Genomic DNA, 22,690 nt, shown 5'->3' with positions numbered 1-22,690 from the left:
CCTACCACTCCCTTCCGGGACCAGGTGGTGAACCTGCAAGCGCTGCCCCCGGAGGAGGCAGACCCAGCCTTGGCACTGCTCTGTCCAGTACGCGCCCTCCGCGCCTATGTAGACAGGACGCAGTGTTTCAGGACCTCAGACCAGCTCTTTGTCTGTTATGGTGGGAAGCTGAAGGGAAAGGCTCTCTCCAAGCAAAGGTTGTCTCACTGGATAGTGGACGCCATTGCCTTGGCATACCAGCAGCAAGGTCGACCGTGCCCCCTTGGTGTGACCGCCCACTCCACCCGGAGTGTGGCATCCTCTTGGGCTCTAGCGCATGGCGCCTCGCTAACAGACATCTGCAGAGCTGCAGGCTGGGCGACACCTAACACATTCGCCAGATTCTACAATCTCCGAGTGGAGCCAGTGTCCTCTCATGTACTCGCTTCAACCAGCTAGTACTGGACCCGCTCAGGTGTCTTCGCTTGCTCGCCATTCCACTCCACGGACTGGATACGTGCGATATTCTCCTCAGGTGAGCTTCCCCGAAAAGCCCTGAGTTCCTCCAGCACTCCTGACGTTGGCGCCAGTGTCTATTTGCCTGTGCGTCGGCTAGGTGCCTCCCGTGTGCATGGTCCCTCCTCTGAGCGACCCCCACATGTGTATTTCCACTGTAAGCCTCTCTGAGCGTGTGTCTTTCCCTTGGCAAGCCACCTTGCCACCCCTGGGGTTGAAATATTCCACCTGCGGCTGGACACCCCAGTGTTCTCCATATGTCTCCTTCGGGTCATATGTGTATTCTCTAAGTCCCCCCCCTCTGGGTTGGCAGTAAATGCATATTTCCCCTAAACTTTGGGATATGCTCCCCAGTGTACCTTGGTATTCCTGTGCTAAATAGGAGTCCTTCGTCCGTGCCAGTCTCACGACAGGGATCTCAGATTTACGCAGGGCACTGGAAGACAGCTGAGAAGGTGGCGTGATTAGACTGGTAACCCCATTCGTCGTCATCCGACGTAACTCGGAGTGACAAAGAAAGGGAACGTCTCGGTTACGTATGTAACCCTCGTTCCCTGAGTAGGGAACGGAGACGTTACGTCTGCCTGCCACTTTCCGCTGTACCGCGGGGATCGCCTGAGCTCAGTCTTGGCTCCTCAGCGAAGAAACATATCTGCCTGTTGCTGGCGTCCTCCTTTTATACCCACGAGGTGGGGCGGAGTTACGTCATGCAAATTCCGCAGACCCATGGCATTTCTTTGCCATTGGCTCGTTTTGTAATACTCGAAGTTGATAGGCTTTCTAAGCGAAACCCCATTCGTCGTCATCCGACGTAACGTCTCCGTTCCCTACTCAGGGAACGAGGGTTACATACGTAACCGAGACGTTACATACGTAACCGAGACGTTCCCTTTCAAAGGAACTCGAGCTGCGTCAAGCTGTGGGAATGCCAATACCCACGTCGCCATAGGAGTAAATGACCGTCATGTGGGAACTAGCGCACAGAGGACGAGAGCACCTGCGCCCCAGGAGTGGAACTTAAGTCCAATTCATAGAACTTAACAAATGTATGCGGTGAGGACCACCCAGCCGCATCACAAACATCACTTAGCGATACTCCTGACAACAATGCCTTAGAAGCAGCCATACTCCTAGTAGAGTGGGCTCGTACAGCCAAAGGTGAAGGCTGACCAGCCGACTCATAAGCAAGTGAGATGGCCTCAACCACCCACATGCTCATTCTCTGTTTAGACGCGGGACACCCTTTCCTGGGTGGCCCAAAGCACACAAATAACTGTTCTGATTTCCTTCACAGGGCAGCTCTGTGGACGTAAGCGTCTAACGCCCTAACCGGGCAGAGAAGGTTAAGTTTCTCCTGATCTGATGACACAAAAGGAGGAGGATAGAAAGCCTGCAGCACTGTAGGTCTAACAGCATTAGTAGGGACCTTAGGGACATAACCTGGTCTAGGGTATAGAAAAGCCTTAACCATACCAGGCGAAAACTCCAGGCACGAGGGTGCAACCGACAGAGCCTGCAAATCTCCGATTCTCTTAAGTGAGGAGATTGCAAGCAGAAAAAGAGTTTTATAAGTGAGAAATTTCTCAGAAACTTCCTCAATAGGTTCAAAGGGGGGCAAAGAAAGGCCCTCTAGTACAATGGCCAAATCCCAAGTCGGCACCCTCATACGAACTGCAGGCCTCAGCCTCAAAGTGCCACGAAGGAAGCGAGTTATAAGTGGGTGTCTCCCAAGAGAAACTCCACTGAAAGGGACATGGTAAGCAGCTAGTGCCGCCACATACACCTTTAGTGTGGAGGGGGATAACTTCCTCGTGGACGGAGCTCTGGAGTGAAGGATGGTCTCAACAACCTCAGTTGAGAGACCAGATTCTATGAGCTGGGCCCCCTCAGAGGCCAAGCCCACAGTTTCCACAACTCTGTGCGGGGGTGAAATATCGCACCGCCCTCCTGAGAGAGTAGATCCCTGCTGATCGGAATCTCCAAGGGAGAGCCGTCCAGAAGAGATATTAGGTCCGCGAACCATACTCGGGCCGGCCAGAACGGGGCTACTAGAAGTAGGCTGACCCCGTCCCGGCGAACCCTCTCCAGAACTCCTGGTAGCAGAGCAACCGGGGGAAAAGCATACAGACGTGACCTCGGCCACGGCTGTACCAGAGCGTCCAACCCCAGAGGGGCTGGCTGACTGATGGAGAACCCCAGATGACAGTGCGTTGTCTCCTTGGAAGTGAATAGGTCCACCTCGGCGCGACCGAAACTCAACCAAAGGAGCTCCACCACCTCGGGGTGGAGCCTCCATTCCCCCGGCCTCGGCCCCTGCCTCGACAGGGAGTCTGCTACCACATTCAAATAACCAGGAAGATACATAGCTCTCAGAGACCGTAACTTCCCCTGGGACCACAGGAGGATCTGACGGGCCAACTTGTAAAGTTGACGCGACCGCAGGCCCCCCTGATGATTTATATACGAGACCACCGACATGTTGTCTGACTGAACTAGCACATGATGACCTCTGAGGTCTGCTAGGAAGTGTTTCAAAGCTTGGAACACCGCCAACATCTCTAGACAATTTATATGCCATGATAGATGATGGTCCTGCCACAGACCTTGGGCTGGACGACCACTCATGATCGCCCCCCACCCTGTGAGGGAAGCATCCGTCGTTAGCGTTACGCAACGACAAAGAGCCCCCAACACAGGCCCCTTGGATAGGAACCAGGTTTCTTTCCACATGACCAGAGCACAAAGGCAGCGCCGCGTGACTTTGATCGTGCGGAGGGGATTTCCCCTCGGGGAGAATCCCTTGGTCCGGAGCCACCACTGCAGTGGTCTCATGTACAACAGGCCGCAAGGTATAACGTTGGACGCTGCTGCCATCAGACCCAACAGTCTCTGAAACTGTTTTACAGTGCGTAGCTGGCCTAGCTTTACTTGTTTCATAGCTGAAAGAATCGAAGCGATGCGGGTCGGAGAAAGTCGCGCCCGCATCGAGACCGAATCCCAAACGACGCCCAGAAAAGTAGTCTTCTGAGAAGGAGATAATACACTTTTCTTTGCGTTCAGCCTCAACCCCAACTTTCTTATATGAGCGAGAACGACATCTCGATGCCGAACCGCCATCTGCTCTGTCTGAGCTAAAATCAACCAATCGTCGATGTAATTGAGGATACGAATGCCCTGAAACCTCAGGGGCACTAAAGCTGCATCCATGCATTTCGTGAAAGTGCGGGGAGATAAAGCTAGGCCAAATGGAAGAACCTTGTACTGGTACGCCTCGCCCCCGAAGGCGAACCTCAGGAACTTCCTGTGTTGTGGAAGGATGGAAATATGGAAGTACGCGTCCTTCAGATCTATCGTGACAAACCAGTCCTCGGATCTGATTTGTGACACGATCTGCTTGATAGTGAGCATCTTGAATTTTAGCTTCCCTACCGAGCGATTCAACAGGCGCAGATCTAAAATTGGACGCAACCCCCCATCCTTCTTTGGAACGATGAAATATCGGCTGTAAAAACCTGACTCCAAACTGGGAGGAGGAACCCGTTCTATAGCCTCCTTTTGAAGGAGCGCTTTCACCTCTTGTTCCATTACCAGAGCCTGCTCGGGGCCCACCACTGTGGGCAGAACCCCTCTGAATTTTGGTGGACGACACCTGAATTGGATAGCATAACCCTTTTTTACTGTGTGCAGAACCCACTGAGATATTTTTGGAAGGCTTTTCCACTCTGCCAGAAATACTACTAAGGGTACCAGTCTCTCGAGACTTGCCTCTGGTGTAGCTTGAGCAGCAAACGCAGCGCCCTGTAACGGCGCACCGGCAGGGAACGACTGGCTTAACTGCTCTGAGACCCTCTTCAGAGGGGGCGAGCGTCCCTCGGGAAAGCGCTCGCTGGGACCGTCTGTGCCCCGGCATGAAGGCGGGGTTGGCAGAACGGGCCCCTGAGGGCACCGAAGAAGAGCGGGCACCGTGCAATGCGGTGAACACCTCTGCCAGTGGCGTCAGGACTTCTTCTTTGCCGAAGCCTTCTTGGCCATAATAACTGTCCTCAGATCAGTTTTGCCAGAGGACTTCGGCTGAGAGTGCCGCGTCTGGTCCCACTGTTTGGAAAGGGGAGCGCGAGACGCGACACTCTGCTTTTGTTGCGCCCTATGTTAGGAGCTGACTGACGGCCTGGACTGCTCCCGCCCAGCAGTACCGAGGACATGAATTTTAAGAGGCATACATTTCTGAAACGCTGCCGACTGTTTCTTCTCTTCCTGAAATCTATCTATGACAGTATTGACAGAATCACCAAAAAAACCATGAGGAGAGAGCGGAGCGTACAAAAGAAAAGCTTTGTCTTTTTCTTTCATGCCAGAGAGATTTACCCATAGATGCCTCTCTGCGGCCACCAGGGCTGCCATAGTACGGCCCATTAGCTTGGCCGACTCCTTGGTGGCACGCAGAGATAAATCTGCAGCCTGACGCAGTTCGCGAACTACGTCAGTGCTGACCTCTTGAGTGTCACTCACATCCTTTAATAAGTCAGCCTGGTATGCCTGCAAGATGGACATCGTGTGCAGGCACGCCGAGGCTTGACCGGCCGCCGAAAACGCCTTACCCACTAAAGCTGATGTACTTCTAAGAGGCTTAGAGGGTAAAAGTGGTGCTTTAAAAGAAGATGCAGCTTCAGCAGAAAGGTGACTAGCAAGCGCCTCTTCTGCTTTGGGCATCGCCCCATAACCATGAGATTTTGCCCCCACAATGTTTGAATAAGTGGACGTTTGAGGGCTAAAAACACGATAAGAGACCGGCTTTTTCCACGATCTCGAAACCTCTGTGTGGAGATCAGGGAAGAAGGGCAAGCACCGGCGTGGAGGTTGAGAACGGGAAGGCAAAAATCTTTCATCTAATTTAGATTTTTCTCTAGACTCCTGCCTAACAGCTGGCCACTCGATGCTTAACTTAGAAACAGCACGAGTGAGCACCTCCATAAGCTCCTCACTTTCGGGAGAGCGAGATGGCGAATCATCGACATCTCCCGCATCCAGACTAACAACATCCAGATCCTCAGAACTGGATAGTTGCAGTACTGGGGCCTCAGTTCGGGGGGAAGAAACTGCAGAGCGTGCTTCCGAACCCGAGACTGAGGCACTGGATCTAACAGGTAAGGGCTGAGATAGGGCAGAGCCCGTCTCAAGCCCCGCTGTTAGATCCATCTGCGATCCCCACGAATGACGTCGCCGCTCAGCCTCGGCATAAGCGGGACCCGATCCGCGGGGATCGCGAACCGAACCACTCTCCTCAAAGAGTGATCGGCGGGAGCGGAGCGTTCTAAGAGGCAAACGCTCGCAATGCTCACAATCAGCCCCCTCGAGAGCTGACTGGGCATGCTGCACTCCCAAACAAACAACACATAAGCTGTGTGTATCCCCGCCCGTTAAATTGCGCGAGCAGGGAGGAACACACTTCTTAAATTGTTGTTCGCTCACCATTGTCTCTCAATATAACATATATATATATAGTTTTTTGAAATAGTGAAACTCCTGCTTAGTGACAGACAAAAACACTTGAGACAGATCCACATATAGCACTTAGTGAAGGCATATAGCGCTTAGTGAAGGCATCTTAACCATTCTATTTCATCAGAAACGATCTTAAAACAGGACTTTAAGTGTAAAATACCGAACTTGTCTTTTAACAACATAATAATTGTTTTGTGAACCTAGTCAGTGCACAGGAAATGTTTTGCATTGACAAGGTTTTTGCTTTCAAACTCTTCCAATTTGAGGTACAGTTGTTGTAGCTTCAATCTGCTTTAACTGCATATAGTAGTAGCTAGGCCTTCTTTCCTTTATTAAGGGATATGCTGTAAACACGCACAGTTTCTCGGGAAATCTGTCCCGTTAACTCTAAAATATAAATAATTATTTTAGGCTTACAATTGTAATTTAGGGTAAGACAAAAGCACGGTTTGTAAGGTTTTGTGATGTATTCACTTGTTAATTTTGAAATAATAAAGTTACTAACATAGTATAGTATAGTAAGTGGGAGTTCGAGTGGGAGAAGTTAGACGACAAGCAGTGGAAGGGTTGAAGAAGATAAACAGCTGTGTTCTACCAGGCAAACTAAAACTCTGGTGCTTTCAGTTTGGTCTACTGCCAAGGTTGCTGTGGCCACTGACTGTGTACGAGGTTTCTTTGACAACAGTGGATAAGCTGGAAGCGTGAATAAGTTCATACATCAGGAAATGGTTGGGAATTCCACGCTGCCTCAGCAGAGTGGGACTTTATAGTAAAGGAGTATTGCAGCTGCCAGTCTCTGCTTTAACCGAGGAGTTTAAGTGTGCCAAGGTCAGACTGGAAATTACTTTAGCAGAGTCACGCAACAAATGTGTAAGGGAGGCAGCACCTGTGGTAAAAACTGATAGAAAGTGGTCAGCAAAGAAATCTGTAGTAGAGGCAAAGGCTGACCTTCAAATTGGGGATATCGTGGGACAGGTACAGCATGGAAGAGGGGGTTTTGGGCTCAGTTTAGCTCCTCCTAAATGGCACAAGGCAGGCCCAGCTCAAAGGAGGAAGCTGGTAGTCAACGAGGTGCGAAAGCAGGAGGAGATGATGGGATGTATAAAGGCCATTTCCCAGGCCAAGCAGGGAGAGTGGATGAGATGGGAGAGTGTGGAACAACGCAAAATGCGCTGGCAAGACCTTTGGTCAATGGAAGAGAGTAGGATCAGTTTCCTTATAAGGTCAACATATGATGTTCTCCCATCACCGCAGAACCTAAACCTCTGGGTAGGAGAGGATCCCTCTTGTCCTTTGTGTTCATCACCTGCCACATTAAGGCACATTTTGACAGGATGTGAGGTGGCTCTTAGCCAAGGTCGGTTTACTTGGCGCCATGACCAAGTATTGCGATGTTTGGGCTTTAGCATTGGAAGGCAAGCGTAGTATGACCAATAAGTTGCCGCCTGTTCTAGCAAAACATTACACGCAGAAGACAATATTCCTCCGCCCAGGCGAGCAACCACCAAGAAAAGGTGCTAACACCAATTCTCGCCCAGGACAGCTGGAAGCTGCTAGGGACTGGAAGATGCTGGCTGATCTTGATCAACGGCTTATTTTTCCACCTGAGATTGCCACCTCTAACCTACGACCAGATATTGTTTTGTGGTCTGGATCAGCACGCATTGTTCAACTGATAGAGTTAACAGTGCCATGGGAGGATGCTGTAGATGAGGCATATAAGAGGAAGAAATTGCGATATGCTCATCTGGCCACTGAAGCAGAACAGCGAGGATGGAGAGTCCAGGTTTATCCAGTGGAAGTGGGTTGTCGAGGTTTTGTGGCACACTCTACAACCCGGTTCCTCAGAGACGTCGGATTCAGTGGTCAAGAGTTGCGTCGCACAGTAAAGAACTTATCTTAAGCAGCAGAAAGGAGCAGCAACTGGCTGTGGTTGAGACGGAAAGATTCTAGCTGGCTGTGTACAGGCCGCCATGCTACGGTTTCGTAGAATTCTTGAAAACTTGAAGAGTCTGTTGGTTTATTTGTATAGGTTGTATAGTATTTACAGTCATTACGTTCCTGTGTATATTGCGTGAATGACGGGTGGTTGGGCAGATATTGTGTTTTGCGGTAGGTGGTATGCCATACGGAACCGTTGCCACTGAAACTGCATATTAACGCACCAGTGGGGCTCAGCAGCAAGAGGGAAGTAGAGGTCAGTAAGCTGGGCTGAGTTGAGTGGGGGACGGAGGGGGGGGACTCTGGGACGCCAGAGTCACTGTCCAGCCCTCTTGAGGTGTCGTGGGCTAGTCGACGAAACACTGAGGACGGAAGGTGCCCACTTGAAGACCCTAGAGATGTTCCCTACTCCGCTCAATCCAGAGGGTTGTTATGGGGGGACCACACTGTGGTTGCAGCCGTTGTGTGTGCTGACGCGCAAATACACTGCAGCTATTAACACCAGACAGAAGGAGATTCACGTCACCAGATGGAAAGCGTAAATGGATGGATAAGCATAGGTTACTGTAAAGCTACGTCTTAGTTGGTGCTTATCTTGGCGAAAGCCGAGTACAAATCAGCATGAAGTTTTAACATCTACTCTCGTGTAATGGAAATCATAACATGATATCAGTATTTTTTTTTTTTTTTATATGATGGTTATCATTAATATCTGTAGATTGTAACATCCCAACTCAAAGCAAATGCTTTTGACTTTAACATATTTGGCTGTGATTGTTTGAAAAATAATGATACAAGAGTCATTTGAGACTGCTTGCTGACACTTCTGCTGTCTGTTCACAGTGCCTGGAGCCATGCAAAGACTCCTGGGAGTTGAAAGATGGACCTTGTCGAGATTTATGTGAGGTACAGACCGCAGCATTCTTAATAGATCTAGTAGTTTCTGGGATGTGTTCTTAACAAGAAAAAAAATCTAATACAAAATGGCTGAACTTGATGTTCTGGTTTCCAAATATTAATCCTCCATTGTTTTTCTTGACAGACTTGGCTACCATATAAGTGGTCTCCTATTGTTCAAAATTAGAATGTTCTGCTCTGATCTTCTTTTTAAAAAGTCTTAGAATATCTTTGAACATTTCCATTTGGTCTGGAATCCTGTTTCTGTGGATTCTCTACAATTTAAAACCCTTGGCCTATTAACATTGAGCTTTTCCTGTTTCTTTGGCTATAAATGCAATGTTGAGGGCAATAGGGACTTAAAACAATGAATATCGTTCTTTCATTTGCCAGCACTGATCAGGACTTTCATCAATCATTTTAGACTTGTATAAAAGTAAGCAACATTAAATCATTCACAACTCATGTAAATGTGAAATGTTATAATCATCTTGTTTTGAACATTGTGCCAAAAGCCGGAAAAAGGCATTCTCTGAAGCCAGCTGAAAAACAATATACACCTTTTATATAGGCTTAAACTACACATGAACATACAGTTTTATGCAGAACTTATCCTAGATCACATTATTTCCCTGAAATAAATAATACTTATAGTATGGTCACATAATTATTACTTTTTCAGTAATATAATTGTCAATAATTACATTTCTAATATAATCTGGGATAGGCTCCATAATCCCTGCTCTACAAAGGACAAGGGGTTTGGATGGATGGATGGATATTATCTTTTATTCAACGGTTCTTTCTGGTTTCTCGAGTCTGATTGGCTGAGAGCCTTTTCCAGCCGTGCATTATTCTCATGAAATATGATCTCATAAAAGTACGTATCTATACCAATAATTTAATTACTCGCGCCATTTATACGCCAAAAATAGTTTTTGCTTGCATGATACGCTGTTGGCTAAACCCCTTGGGTAGGATTAGTGTGGAGTGTGTGTGTATTACACGCCATACAGTGCATATTATTGAAATTACCATTGCTTATTGAAAGCGCTATATAAATGCCTCATTCATTTATCATATGCACGTGAAAACGCCGTATAATATGCACGCAAAAACAATTTTTGGCTAAAATTGTGCTATAGATACACACTTTCATGAGATTGTGGCGGGCTTTAAAGAGAAACAGTGGGTCTGAAATTTTAGGATGAGCAAGCCAACCTTTGATATGTTGTGCCAACGTGTGTCCACACTCCTCTCCCTACGACACCATCTGTCCCTTTGCAGATGCGCATCGGGGTTTCTCTCGTCATTAAACGCGGAGACGTAGCCTAATGCTAGGGCTGTCGCGATAACCGCAATATTGCAGTACCGCGCTACTGACAGGCCAACCGCAGAGGAATGCAAGTAACTGCAGCAACCGCGAACCGCGTTTTCTTTTTTCATAAGGCCACCCTTCGTGGTTCGTACCATGTGTATTGAATGTTAAATAAGTTAATAATGATAACAAGACTGTTTATCATAGTGATTTGTACAGAGGATTCGTGGATTTGGACTTAAGCCTAAACAAACAGTGAATGTGATCGACTGAGCGCGTGCGATTACCTGCGTATGTCTTTGAAGTCAAGTCATGTATATTCGTGAAAAGGTTGCCGTTTCCAAGGAACGCGAAATATTTGTCGTAGGCTATTATCCTTTTAACGTGTAAGGGTATTTACCATGAATGGCGTCAGCGCTGGTCAGCATTACACAGCGCGAGGAAGCCGTGGGGGGAAAGCAGCGAGTCACGCATTGAATCAATGCCATTGGTCTCTATTAAGTGAAGCATTGCTGCAGCTTTGCCCAAAAGTGAAGCATTGCTGGCCAGCTGAGCCTTGAAAAGTGGAGCTCAAAGTTAAACAAACATCATTTAAGGAATCAGCTTTTTTGAACGTTTTCGTTGAATGAACGGTTTAATGACTCACTCAGAGACAGTCCGTTGGCGTAACAACTGCGCGCTGAGTGACAGTCTTTCAATGCGCAGAGACGCTGTTTAGTTTCGGTTACATTGGTTACATTGTTTTTATGTATGCTGACCACATCATAACACGTATTTATATAGCAACAATAAATATAAATAAATAAATGGCGGTAAAACCGCATATCGCGCTATTGAGCAACTCAAAATTACCGCAAGGGAAATTCCTCACCGCGACAGCCCTACCTAATGCCTCAGAAAATCTGATCTGCCTGTTTACATGATATGGCTGTATCAAACAATGTTTGCCCAGCCCTTTTGAAAGCAATTAATTATTTGATTAAGGTGTTCCATTTGCAGATCCTATTACTGGCTCTCATATTAAAAGTAAAAAGAATAACCGTATGTATTTACTATATATAATATTTTTTCAAAATGCTGTGTAAATATGTACCCGATTAAGGTGAATTAAAATGCTGCCTTATTAATGAGCAAAACGTTCGGATTTTAAGCACACTATCTACGCGTGGCTGGGAGCAGGTGTAGATTTCTTTCGTACCAACTAACATTGGGAAAATACGAACATTTTAATGAATCCGAAAATTTACGCCAGAACCACTTTACACACGATTTACACAAAAATTTGTTCTGCTTGTGTTTCATGAATGAGACCCATTATGTCCCAAATGAATTATATCTCATGTGTAACCACTATCTACATAAGAACCAACGGCAAATTGCTGAAGAACTGGCCGAGATGAAGCTGTTCTCTGCAAGTGCTGAATGCTGCTGATGGACTGGAGCTCGCATGTGCGAAAGCGTCTAAACAAATTTTAAAATAGGCCATGAGCAATCTACATATATACGAGTCACAAATTTTAGGTCTAAAAAACGTCTCGGCTTACGACTGTAACTCTCGTTCCCTGAAAAGGGAACGAGACGCTGCGTCGACAATTGACACATCGTGGAACGCCTCCAGCTTGACACGTCTGAAGCCTGTATGGAACTGGTCCAATCTTGATTGGTGTTGCGTCATGACGTCACTCGTGAAGTCGCATGTGACGGTGAAGCGGAAGCTATAAAACGGAGCCGGAACATAACAGTGTCAGCTTTTGATTGGTCGAAGCAAGTCGTTCTCAGGAGCGCTAGAAGTGTCGCAGAGGGACGCAGCGTCTCGTTCCCTTCTCAGGGAACGAGGGTTACAGTCGTAACCCGAGACGTTCCGTTTCGAGGGAACTCGCGCTGCGAGAATCGACACATTGGGGAACGAAATGCCCACTGCACCACACTGAGAGAATACGCCGTGGTGTGAAGCAATCTGGCACACTCAGGACGAGAGAACTTGTAAACCCGGAATAGAGGGCAGATCCAGACTGTAGTGACTAATGAAGGTGTGAGGGGAGGCCCAGCCCGCAGCATCGCAGAACTCCTGAAGAGAAACTCCTGACAGCAAAGCTTTAGAGGAAGCCACTCCTCTAGTTGAGTGGGCTCTTATCAGAAGAGGCGAAGGCAAGCTGCGCGCCTCGTAAGCTGAAGATATAGCCTCTACTATCCATCTGCTGATAGTCTGCTTGGAAACAGGGTAACCCCTCTTAGGTGACCCAAAACATACGAACAACTGGTCCGACTTCCTCCAGCCTGAGGTTCTTTGAGCATAGACCTCCAGGGCTCGGACCGGGCACAATAAATGCTGTATAGCTTACTCATCCGACACATGCAGTGGAGGATGAAACGCCTGAAGAATTTTAGACCGTGCCACATTTGACGGCACCTTAGGCACATAACCAGGTCTAGGGTGGAGAATGGCCTTCACCTTGCCGGGAGCGAACTTGAGACAAAAAGGAGCAACCGATGAAGCCTGCAGGTCCCCAACTCTTTTGAGGGACGTGATGGCGAGCAGGAAGGCTACTTTAAAGGAAATACATTTCTCAGACACCTCATCCAAGGGTTCGAAGGGTGCCAGGGATAACCCTTCAAGGACCACTGTCAGGTCCCAAGTGGGAACGCTGGACTGGATGACAGGCCTCATCCCCCTAGCTTCACGAAGAAAACGCACAATAAGTGGGTGTCTCCCCAAGGTGCCCACCCCTAGAGGCGTGTGAAAGGCAGCTATGGGTCCGTTATAGAAGCAACTCTGGAGGAACTCCAGCACTGAAGCCACTGGGCAGTTAACTGGGTCCAGCTGATGTTCTCTGCACCATAAGTTAAATACATTCCATTTTAATGCATATAGTTTCCTCGTGGAGGGGGCTCTAAAATTTTAGTTTAAAAAGGTCTCAACAACCTCAGTTGCGAGACCAAACTTTATGACCTGGTCCACCTCAGGGGCCAGACCCATAGCCTCCATAGTTCCGGCCGGGGGTGAAATATTGTGCCCCTGGCCTAAGAAAGAAGGTCTCTCCTGATCGGAATTTGCCATGGAGGGCCAGCTAGGAGGACCATGATGTCCGAAAACCATACTCGGGCCGGCCAGTACGGGGCTACTAGGAGTAAGCTGATCCCATACCGCTGGACCCTCTCTAGAACCCCTGGGAGCAGAGCGATCGGGGGGAAATGGGTGTGCCTGGCCTGCCTCATCGAACAGGCTCAGGCGGGAGCGGAGCGTTCTCAGGGGCATGAGATCACAATTAGCACAGACAGCACCCTCGAGCGCTGCCCATGCATGCTCCACTCCCAGACAAACAACACAGAGCGAGTGTGTGTCACCCTCGCTCAAAAAGCGCGGACAAGGGGACGCACACTGACCGAACTGTTTCTCTTTTTTCTCTGCCATCTCTCAAATATATAAATAAATGAAGGGATAGCAACAATACAACATCAAATAAGACACACAGTCACACAGAACGCTTAGCTGAAGAACAGAAAGCTGACATTGTTATGTTCCGGTTCCCTTTTATAGCTTCCGCTTCACCGTCACATGTTGACGTCATGACACAACACAAATCAAGATTGGACTAGTTCCATACAGGCTTCAGACGCGTCACGCTGGAGGCGTTCCCCGATGTGTCGATTCTCGACGCAGTGCGAGTTCCCTCGAAAGGGAACTACATTCTTGCCTAAAAAAACTTTTAAAACTACATTTCCTGACACAACCAGAGTAGTATTTATTAAAAATTTTTGTATATGGTGGATTTGCACGACTGCCATGACATTAGTGATACAAACGGTGAAACGGTTCTATTACTGATACTGGGGGAATATTGCATAATTATATTATATTATATTATATTATATTATATTATATTAAAATATATTTTATTATAATTATTTCATGAATTTATAAATTTTCCAGGATTTATTTAACTATTATATAAACATTTTTGCGTATAAAGTGTAATGTTTCATAAATCAATATTTCAGTGTGAAACTGTCTATGAATGCACACAGGTTTTATGTACAAATACATTATAGTTAGAGAATGTTAACAAATGGTTAGAGAATGAGACCAAAAGTGTGTTTTTAAAATCCAAAGACAAATTAATGTCACATAAATGAATTGCTAGCATCTATACGCTATGAGTTACAGGTGTTAAACTTTGGTCCTGTGCACTATGACATCTCCTCAGCATGCGTTTCCCAAGCGTCATGGGGAGTGTGTGACGAGCTGTGAGTTCCTGCGATCAGTGATGGTGGTGAAACAGGGTGACTGTCCACCACCAGAAAGAGCCAGCGGGTTTGCAGCCGCCTGTGTGGAAGGATGTGAGGAAGATGGAGAGTGTTCAGCCCAGAAGAAATGCTGCCCAAACGGCTGTGGACACACATGCCAGTCACCTAAAAACCTCTACAGGGGTAAGACCTGCTACTGAACCTGATGGTAAACAGCTGGTTTAACCCAGTAACTAATTTGTTTTGAACCTTAGCTGTGTTCGATACCAACTGATAACTGTACCTTTTTCCATTTTAACCCTTTCACCTGGAATGGACAGCTTATTAATTAAAAACCACTCAAATAGTAAAAAATCTTAGAATTTAGACTTCATCATGCATATAGGGCAGTGGTTCTCAACCAGGGGTCCAGGGCCCACTAAGGGGCCCCAGTAGTTCTTAATATTATTTAAATGTAGTTATATTATATTAATCTTAATTAAAATGCTATAAAAAAAAACATTACAAATAAAGATGTTAACCTGACATTATATTTTTGAGTTTTTTATTTTTATTACAACAGAACTACCATATCAGTTTAGATAGGAGACCTTTCAAATATTGTCTTGGAAAATGGGGGCATTGGAGTCAAAACTGCTGCTTTTTCATTTTTAATCATTTTAATTTTTAAAATTTTTCTGTGTCGAAATGTACGAAATAATAACTATACTATTTGAAAAAACAAACAAACAAACAAACCCATTATACAAAAACGATATACAGATCGGATAGTTATATAAGCTTATTTCCGCCACTGAAGAAAAAATTTAAAAGTAAGTATTGGGAGAGAAAAAAAGTTAGAATTGTGAGATAGTAAGTCCCAAAAACCTTTTTTTATTCAGTGGCGGAAAACAAGCTTCAATTTATAGTCATGTGTCATATATCCTTGGAGAGGTCGCAGCAAATAGAATACAACAAAGAGTACAACATATTTGTCCTGAAAACTTCAGCAAGTATGAATAATACATTATACTTGATAGACTACTATAGAACTATAGAACAAAGGCATATCCAGATTGTTCTCTTAATTTTAGATTTCTATTCTATTCCATATTCTATTCTATTCTATTCTATTCTATTCTATTCTATTCTATTCTATTCTATTCTATTCTATTCTATTATATTATATTCCATTCTATTCCATTCTATTCTATTCTATTCTATTGATCTTCAGGTGCTCCTCTGAAGCCCAGGAAGGAACTGGTCTTTGAGGAGCTGGAGTCTGGTGAGCTGGAAGTGTGCTGGTCCTCCAAGTTTAATGTGTCAGCGGAGCCGGTGCTGAACGTTCTGCAGAGGAGGTGGAACTATGGCATCCACCCCAGTGAGGATGGAGCCACTGAGTGGCAAGTGGTGGCACGGGTAAGTGTGAAATAATATAATATAATATAATATAATATAATATAATATAATATAATATAATATAATATAATATAATATAATATAATATAATATAAGAGTATAACAATATACAGTACTCAACATTTGAAGTGGATCAAAAAAGTTCATCAAAGTTGTCCTAAAACAAGAACGGGTATTGTTCCAAATTCATGTATAACTTTAATGAAAGGTTTTAATCCACTTCAAATGTTGACTACTGTATTATAATAATATTTGTAACCGTAAACATCATAACAAAGTTTGTAAATATATTAATATGATGTAGGCTAGGCATAAAATTAAATGCTTAACTTCACTTGGGATCCTTGAAGGATGATATGTTCAGTCAGTAATTCTTCCTTGACTCCCTTCAGGGATTTATATGCTCACTCCTACGCTCATTCATTTGTGGTTCTGTACTGTAGACATCAGAAGAGCGTGTGTGGTTGACAGACATTCGACCCGGTCGCTGGTACCAGTTCAGAGTGGCAGCAGTCAATGTTCATGGAACAAGAGGATACACCACCCCCAGCAGACACTTCAGATCCTCTAAAGGTTGGATCAAGAGACTGTAATCTAATGGGCATTCTGGTGAACATGTTTTCGCCAAGTACCACATGTTCCTGGATCAACATCTTTGTTGATCCTGGAACAACTTTCAGATCAACCAATCAGATTTGAAGGACAAGTTTACAGTTTATGTCAGGTTTAGGCTTAGAACCAGGGTAAGGTGCTTCAACATCAGTGTTATTCACCTATCATTTCCCTCTGATTTTAAGGAAAAGTTATGGGTAGGGTTAGGTTTAGGGGTAGGGATAGGGCAAATTTTGGGACAGGAATGTTATTCCAGGATCAACAAAATATGTTGATCCAGGAACATGTCTTACTTGGCAAAATCACAGTGACTTGGGGATTCTAATGGAGATTTTAGGAGAATAATAATTATAATAATAACATTTATAATTCTTTCTCATATTATTTAGATTAGACAATATTATCCGAAATGTCTATACTGTACTGTTTTTGTACTGTAAGTTTTATTTCTTTATTTCACCCCCTCTCAGATCCTGCCCCTCCCCCGGCTCCATCTGAACTTCATGTCAGCGACATGACCTTTGGTGCAGATCGCTCTGTGTCTGTCCGCCTCAGCTGGAGCATGTCTGCAGATTTAGACATTCCTGTTAACCATTACAAACTCTCCTGGAGCTGGTCTGACCACACAATGCCACCCAAACTCAAAAGGAGACAGACTGCAAATGGGGTAATTCTGACTTGCCCATGCCTCTGCACATTCTCTTTTTCTCTCAGTCTTTCACTATTACATTTTTTCATACACTGGATTGTTTCCAAACCCCTCAAGGGTTAAGCTTCCCAGCCCCTTCTTTCAGCAAGCCACAACAAATTAGATATCTTAGTGCAAATAAGTGCAAGATAAACAACTCAGGATTGGGCCTTTGATCGCACCAAGCCCTAAATTTGAGGGCTTCAGACACCAAACTAGGGTGGTACAGCATTGCATCACCGCTCTTGGCAAATGCAAACATTTCTGGGTGCCATTTGATATACAGCCAAAAACAGCATATCAATTCTAGTTGTCTTGAGAAAAGGAAATCTCTCAATAACAGCTGAATTGTTTTTCTTTGAATGAGATCATGTTGAAGAGTTAATTTTTTCCTCCTTTAGGAATACAAGAGATGGCAGTTGCACCTTTATATATTTGAAGGCTTTGTCAGCTGAGGGACACTTTCTTCAGAAAACTAAATTTCTAAGTAGTTTCTGAGTGAATGCAGACAAATGCAAACCACACTGATTTCACTGTTGGGCTCTGTGAGATGATAGGAACAAATATGCTTCAGATTGAATTACTATCAGATTGATTACTCTTGTGCACAATGATTATAAGATTATAAGAACACAATCTGCATAAAAATTCTGATAACATTGAATTTGGCGTACTCTATTGCTATGATTTATGTGATTAATAGTAGTTTTATTATTTAAATGTGACTCAGCTACAGTATCAGATCTCATGTTATTGGATTAAAGCAGAGGAATCTAATATGGCCTGTGGGATATTTTGGAGAAAACTTGGAACTAAAATATGCTGAAAAAATTTGTATTCATTTATTTTATTGGTATGATATTTCTATAATATTGTATTATCTACAGCAGTTGTTTATTATATACTATGGGGTTGGTACAATTTTTCAAAATTATTTTGAAAGAGGATTCTTCACCAAGGAGAGGATGTTCACCAAAGCTGCATTTTTTTTATAAAAAAAAAACTGTATAATCTTGTGACATGTTTTGTATCAGTGTACCAGTCTTTACTGTCACTTTTGATCAATTTATTGCATATTTGCTGTCTAAAAGTATTAATTTCTTTAAAAATGTTTGAATGGTAGTGTCAGGTTTCTGGTTGCAGCAACGAGGAAACAGGATTTCTGACTTTATTAACAATAAACTTAAAGAAACGCTCAGGAGACTAAGAACCAGGACAGAAAAAACAGCTTAACATTAACGTCGACAGACACTGAACAGGACAAAACAGAGGGCTTAAATACACAGAGCAGATGAGGGAAACGAGACAAAGCTGGGACAAATGAACTCAATGACAGAAACCATAGTAACTAACAGGCTTGGGATAAACTAATGGAGGAGTGGCTAGAAACTGAACACAATGAACATAGAGGAAGTCACAACACAAACAGAAACGTGACAGGTAGTGTGTAGTTTGCATATTTAATTATGTATGGCATTCAACACTACAGAATCTCATTGAAACTAAATCTATGAGTGACTCTTTCCCAGGGCAACCCAATTCATTTCTCCACTTTGTCATTTGTCAGAAATACTCACAGCAAATAATGGACCATATAAGGAAAGATATTTAGTGGCAAAAAATTATTAGATAAAAATAATTCACTAAAACTGATTTTATGCTGACAGGGTTTGACTGAGCAAAAGACCCGTAAATTGAAATGGGCCCAAAACTCTTTATTGACATCTAACCTTTAACGTCCATGGTACCTATCTATTGCACTAAATGTTCTTTATAGTAGAAAAAAGTTAATCAGATCATTAAAATGTTCTTCACACTAAGATAAATAATGGTTATTTTTAGAAGTGATGGCCTAACTTAATTTTCATGTTTATGTTCAGTTATGCTTTCAGAGGCTTATTAAATCTACTTAAGTTATGCAGGTCAGACCACTGAATGGGTTTCTCTTTTTTTAATTTGATTATTATTCCCTAATTATTTCATGTGCAAAGGAAACTCAAGGTCTCTGGTGACTGAAATCAGTAAATTGCTCCCAATATTGGTTAATAAAGCAGCTAAATTTGATTATGGGTTATGTCCAAAAGCACATATGCTCTTTTTGTGATTAGGCTTCATCAAGGATAAACAAATTAAATATTATTGGCTTGCATGCGTAAGGTGACGTTTTGTATGGCCCTCGTGCCTCGACATAAAATGAGTTTGACACCCCTGGATTACCGGGTAGTTAAAAATTCCACATGGGTTTACCTTCTTTTTTCATATAGGTACTGTACATTGTTCATTCGTTTTTCTTTCTATCTTTTTCTTTTCTTTTGGATTTGTATTGCTGTGACTTTTCAAATGCATCCCTGTGGGTTTTGTGTGTGTGTGTGTGTATGTGTATGTGTATGTGTATGTGTATGTGTGTGTGTGTGTGTGTGTGTGTGTGTGTGTGTGTGTGTGTGTGTGTGTGTGTGTGTGTGTGTGTGTGTGTGTGTGTGTGTGTGTGTGTGTGTGTGTGTGTAGGACTCTACCTATGCTGAGCTGGATGACTTGGGAGAGAACAGGAGTTACACTGTGGAGTTGCAGGCAGTTTCATACTGGGGTCAGGTCCCCATCAAGAGCTCCAAGGCCATTCTTCAGTTTACTACAAGCCAAAGACAATCTGGTACAAAACTATTTAATTGCTGTACATTTGTACTTGATACATAACAGCACTCATTTGGGTGTTGTGAAATACAGTGAAAACAGCTGTAAATCTTTTGAATTTGTAACTTTATATTTTCCTCCATATTTGATGTCATTCAGATATGAAACCCACAGTCAGCACGGTATTTATAAAACCCCAGTCAGATCTATTAGACGTGGGCACTCCATTCTATCAAGATGGACAGCTTCAGGTCCGGGTTTACTGGAAAAAGAAAGGTATGACAGCTGCAATATACCATGTCTTTTATCTGGGAAACAGTTCTGTTCTGTGCTGGATGTCTTTCTTTTTCTCATAGCTATGTTTTGTAATTATGTAACCATTGTGCTTATTAAAGAGTTAAGAATCAGAATATATGTGTAATTAAATGAAGACTGATAACTCTTTGTTTGGGAAGAGATAAGAACTACTGAAGTAGGTGAGGACCTGTTTGTGTGCTAACATGAGCTGATGAGGCATGTCTCGGCCTAACTTTACATGCTGTAAATTACATTTAAACTGTTTCGTTCTGTCAGTGAGTGATGAGTTAATCCTACATTAAACTCAAAAATGAAAACTGTCATAGAAACGAAAAAATTTCATTCATACCAAGCCATGCTAAATGTTGCTTGAAATCTTAACCTTGACCTAAGCAAGGATGTTTATTTATTTATTTTTATTTCAATAACTTAAGACTCACACTGGCCACATGTCAAATCCCTTAATCTCTCTAATGGATGTCCCACAGATTTACCTCATACTAATCTGTCAGGCACATTATCAAGATTGCTTTGCTTTGCATATTTTGCTTGGTTTTGCATATTTTCTGGATGCATAGCAAGCATGAATTTCTACTGGGCGTATTACTGAGCACTGATTACTTGTGAGGTCTAAACAGATCATTACTGATGATTACTAGTGAATCATAAAGAGTTCATTAACTGATACAGACAAAAAAAAAAAAAGATTTTGTTTAATTACAATGGAATGCTTATCCACGCTTTTAAATAATTTGACCCTTTTGGTTCGACTTTATATTATGTGTCTTTAACTACTATTATAACATTTAAATTAATAATTTGATACAATGCACCTATTATATACATACATGTTTTTACATTGCACTTGTTGTTAGTATTACCAGAATGTATTTACATCTTTATGTAATTTCAGGAATTACATCTATAATTACAGTTAATCCTTCCCCTGCACCTTAACCCACCCTTAAATTTACCCATACCACCAAACCTGTCCCAAACCTTACTCGTATCCCACCTCAATAGCAGCAAAAGTGTTTTGCAATACAACATAAGAACAATACGTACATTGTACTTGTTTTTCGATGCAAAAACAACATAGTTAAAGACACATAATATAAACATAACTTCAGATGTATTGAAAGGGATCATTCACCCAAAAAGGTCACCTAAAAATTCTGACATAATTTACTCACTATGTTGTTTTCTTACTCACAAAAGAAGATATTTTGAAGATATTCATACAATGAAAGCCAAAAACACTGCTGACTTTCATTGTATTATAATTTTTTTTTTGTATGGACAACACAACAGACATGAAGAAAATATAATACATATATATATATATATATATATATATATATATATATATATATATATATATATATATAGTGTTTAAGAATAGAGATAAATGCATACATTTTTGGACTGACATGGGGATATTAGTTAAGATTTTTAATTGCTGCATGAATGACAGTATGAAACCGTGTTGATATTCAGTACACACTAGAACAATTGAATGTCAAATTGCTGAGGTATAAAATAGTAACAAATAAATAGTATAAAATAAACAAATTAATAACAAATAACTTATTTTTCAGACAAAATTTGGCCAGTTAGTTCATATACTGTAATCCTTCTCAGCCAACCCATAGAAATAGTTCCAAACGAAAGCAAAGCATCAAGGTGTGTCAGCAAGCAAAGCACAGACTGGAAGCCGGTCTTGAACAGCATATGTGAGTGGAGCAAACTGACAGAAACTTCCCTTCCCCCACTCAAAGTGCTCCATAATCACATGTATCTGTCTCTCCTTTTCAGATCCCACTGTGAATCGTTACCATGTGCAGTGGTCTCCGGAATTCTGCAGTCACAATGGATCCAGAACCCAAGAGAAGCTCATCACCCAGGTAACCAGTCAGGAATGTGTCTTCCATCCTCCCTACAGGTGCGAGGCCACATTCTGACAGCTCATAAATAAGATGAATTTCCGGGGAGAGGGCCCGTGTGGTGTTCATTGATCATTCATGGCAGATAACTCACCATTTTGAGGCACATCCAAATTCCAGAAAGATTTATTTACTAAATTGCAGAGAAATATGAGACAAAGTATTATTTTAAACATCTTTAATATTTAGATTTTCATCAATGCAATTGTGCCTTTTACAAAGTAAGAAACTGTGTTAAAATCTATCACACACTCAAAGGGGAAAATGTATTTTTTCAGCATGAAAATTAATCTGTCTTGACATATAGAAAACATGACCTATAGATTTTCCCATTGAGGCCCACAGCTATGCTGGATGTGTTGATAGGTGATCAGTCATCATATTTCTCCTTGAATTCTTTTCAGTGGAGGTGGAACAAATAATATATATATGTTTTTTTCATATCACTGAACAGGAGAATTTTGCTAGCCTTCCTGGTCTTCAGTTCTCTTGCAAGTATAAGGTGATTATCCAGCCTGTCGGAACAAAGGGTCGAGCCCAGGCGGAAAGCACAATCTTCTACACCCCTTCCTGTGCTACCATCCAGAGCAAGAGTCCCAAACCCATCCCCTGCTCTACAGTCTCAGGTGAATCTTCGCTTTTAAAAAATATGAGGACTGTATTGCTACAATTCATTAGTGTAATCTACAAAACCATTTATGAGATACGTTGGATCAAACTTGTAGG

General features: G+C 43.2%; 1 protein-coding gene across 2 annotated transcripts in view; it reads left to right on the top strand.

The window, feature by feature from the left end:
• Positions 1-22,690, top strand: part of anos1a (anosmin 1a) — a 53,066-nt gene that overhangs the window by 18,652 nt on the left and 11,724 nt on the right. For both annotated transcript variants that reach the window (XM_077246704.1, XM_077246703.1), the window contains exons 3-11: positions 8,782-8,844; positions 14,359-14,581; positions 15,612-15,796; positions 16,240-16,369; positions 16,879-17,075; positions 19,602-19,743; positions 19,884-20,000; positions 21,837-21,925; positions 22,419-22,590. In XM_077246704.1, coding sequence (XP_077102819.1) covers positions 8,782-8,844; positions 14,359-14,581; positions 15,612-15,796; positions 16,240-16,369; positions 16,879-17,075; positions 19,602-19,743; positions 19,884-20,000; positions 21,837-21,925; positions 22,419-22,590 — 1,318 coding nt within the window. The remainder of the gene's footprint in view (positions 1-8,781; positions 8,845-14,358; positions 14,582-15,611; positions 15,797-16,239; positions 16,370-16,878; positions 17,076-19,601; positions 19,744-19,883; positions 20,001-21,836; positions 21,926-22,418; positions 22,591-22,690) is intronic.

Source organism: Siphateles boraxobius, unplaced genomic scaffold (genome assembly GCF_051911475.1).
Source record: "Siphateles boraxobius isolate OS27281-9 unplaced genomic scaffold, OSU_SipBor_1 29, whole genome shotgun sequence".
NCBI lineage: Eukaryota > Metazoa > Chordata > Actinopteri > Cypriniformes > Leuciscidae > Siphateles > Siphateles boraxobius.
The sequence above is the reverse complement of the archived record's forward strand: the minus strand, read 5'-3'. Positions and strand labels throughout refer to the sequence as shown.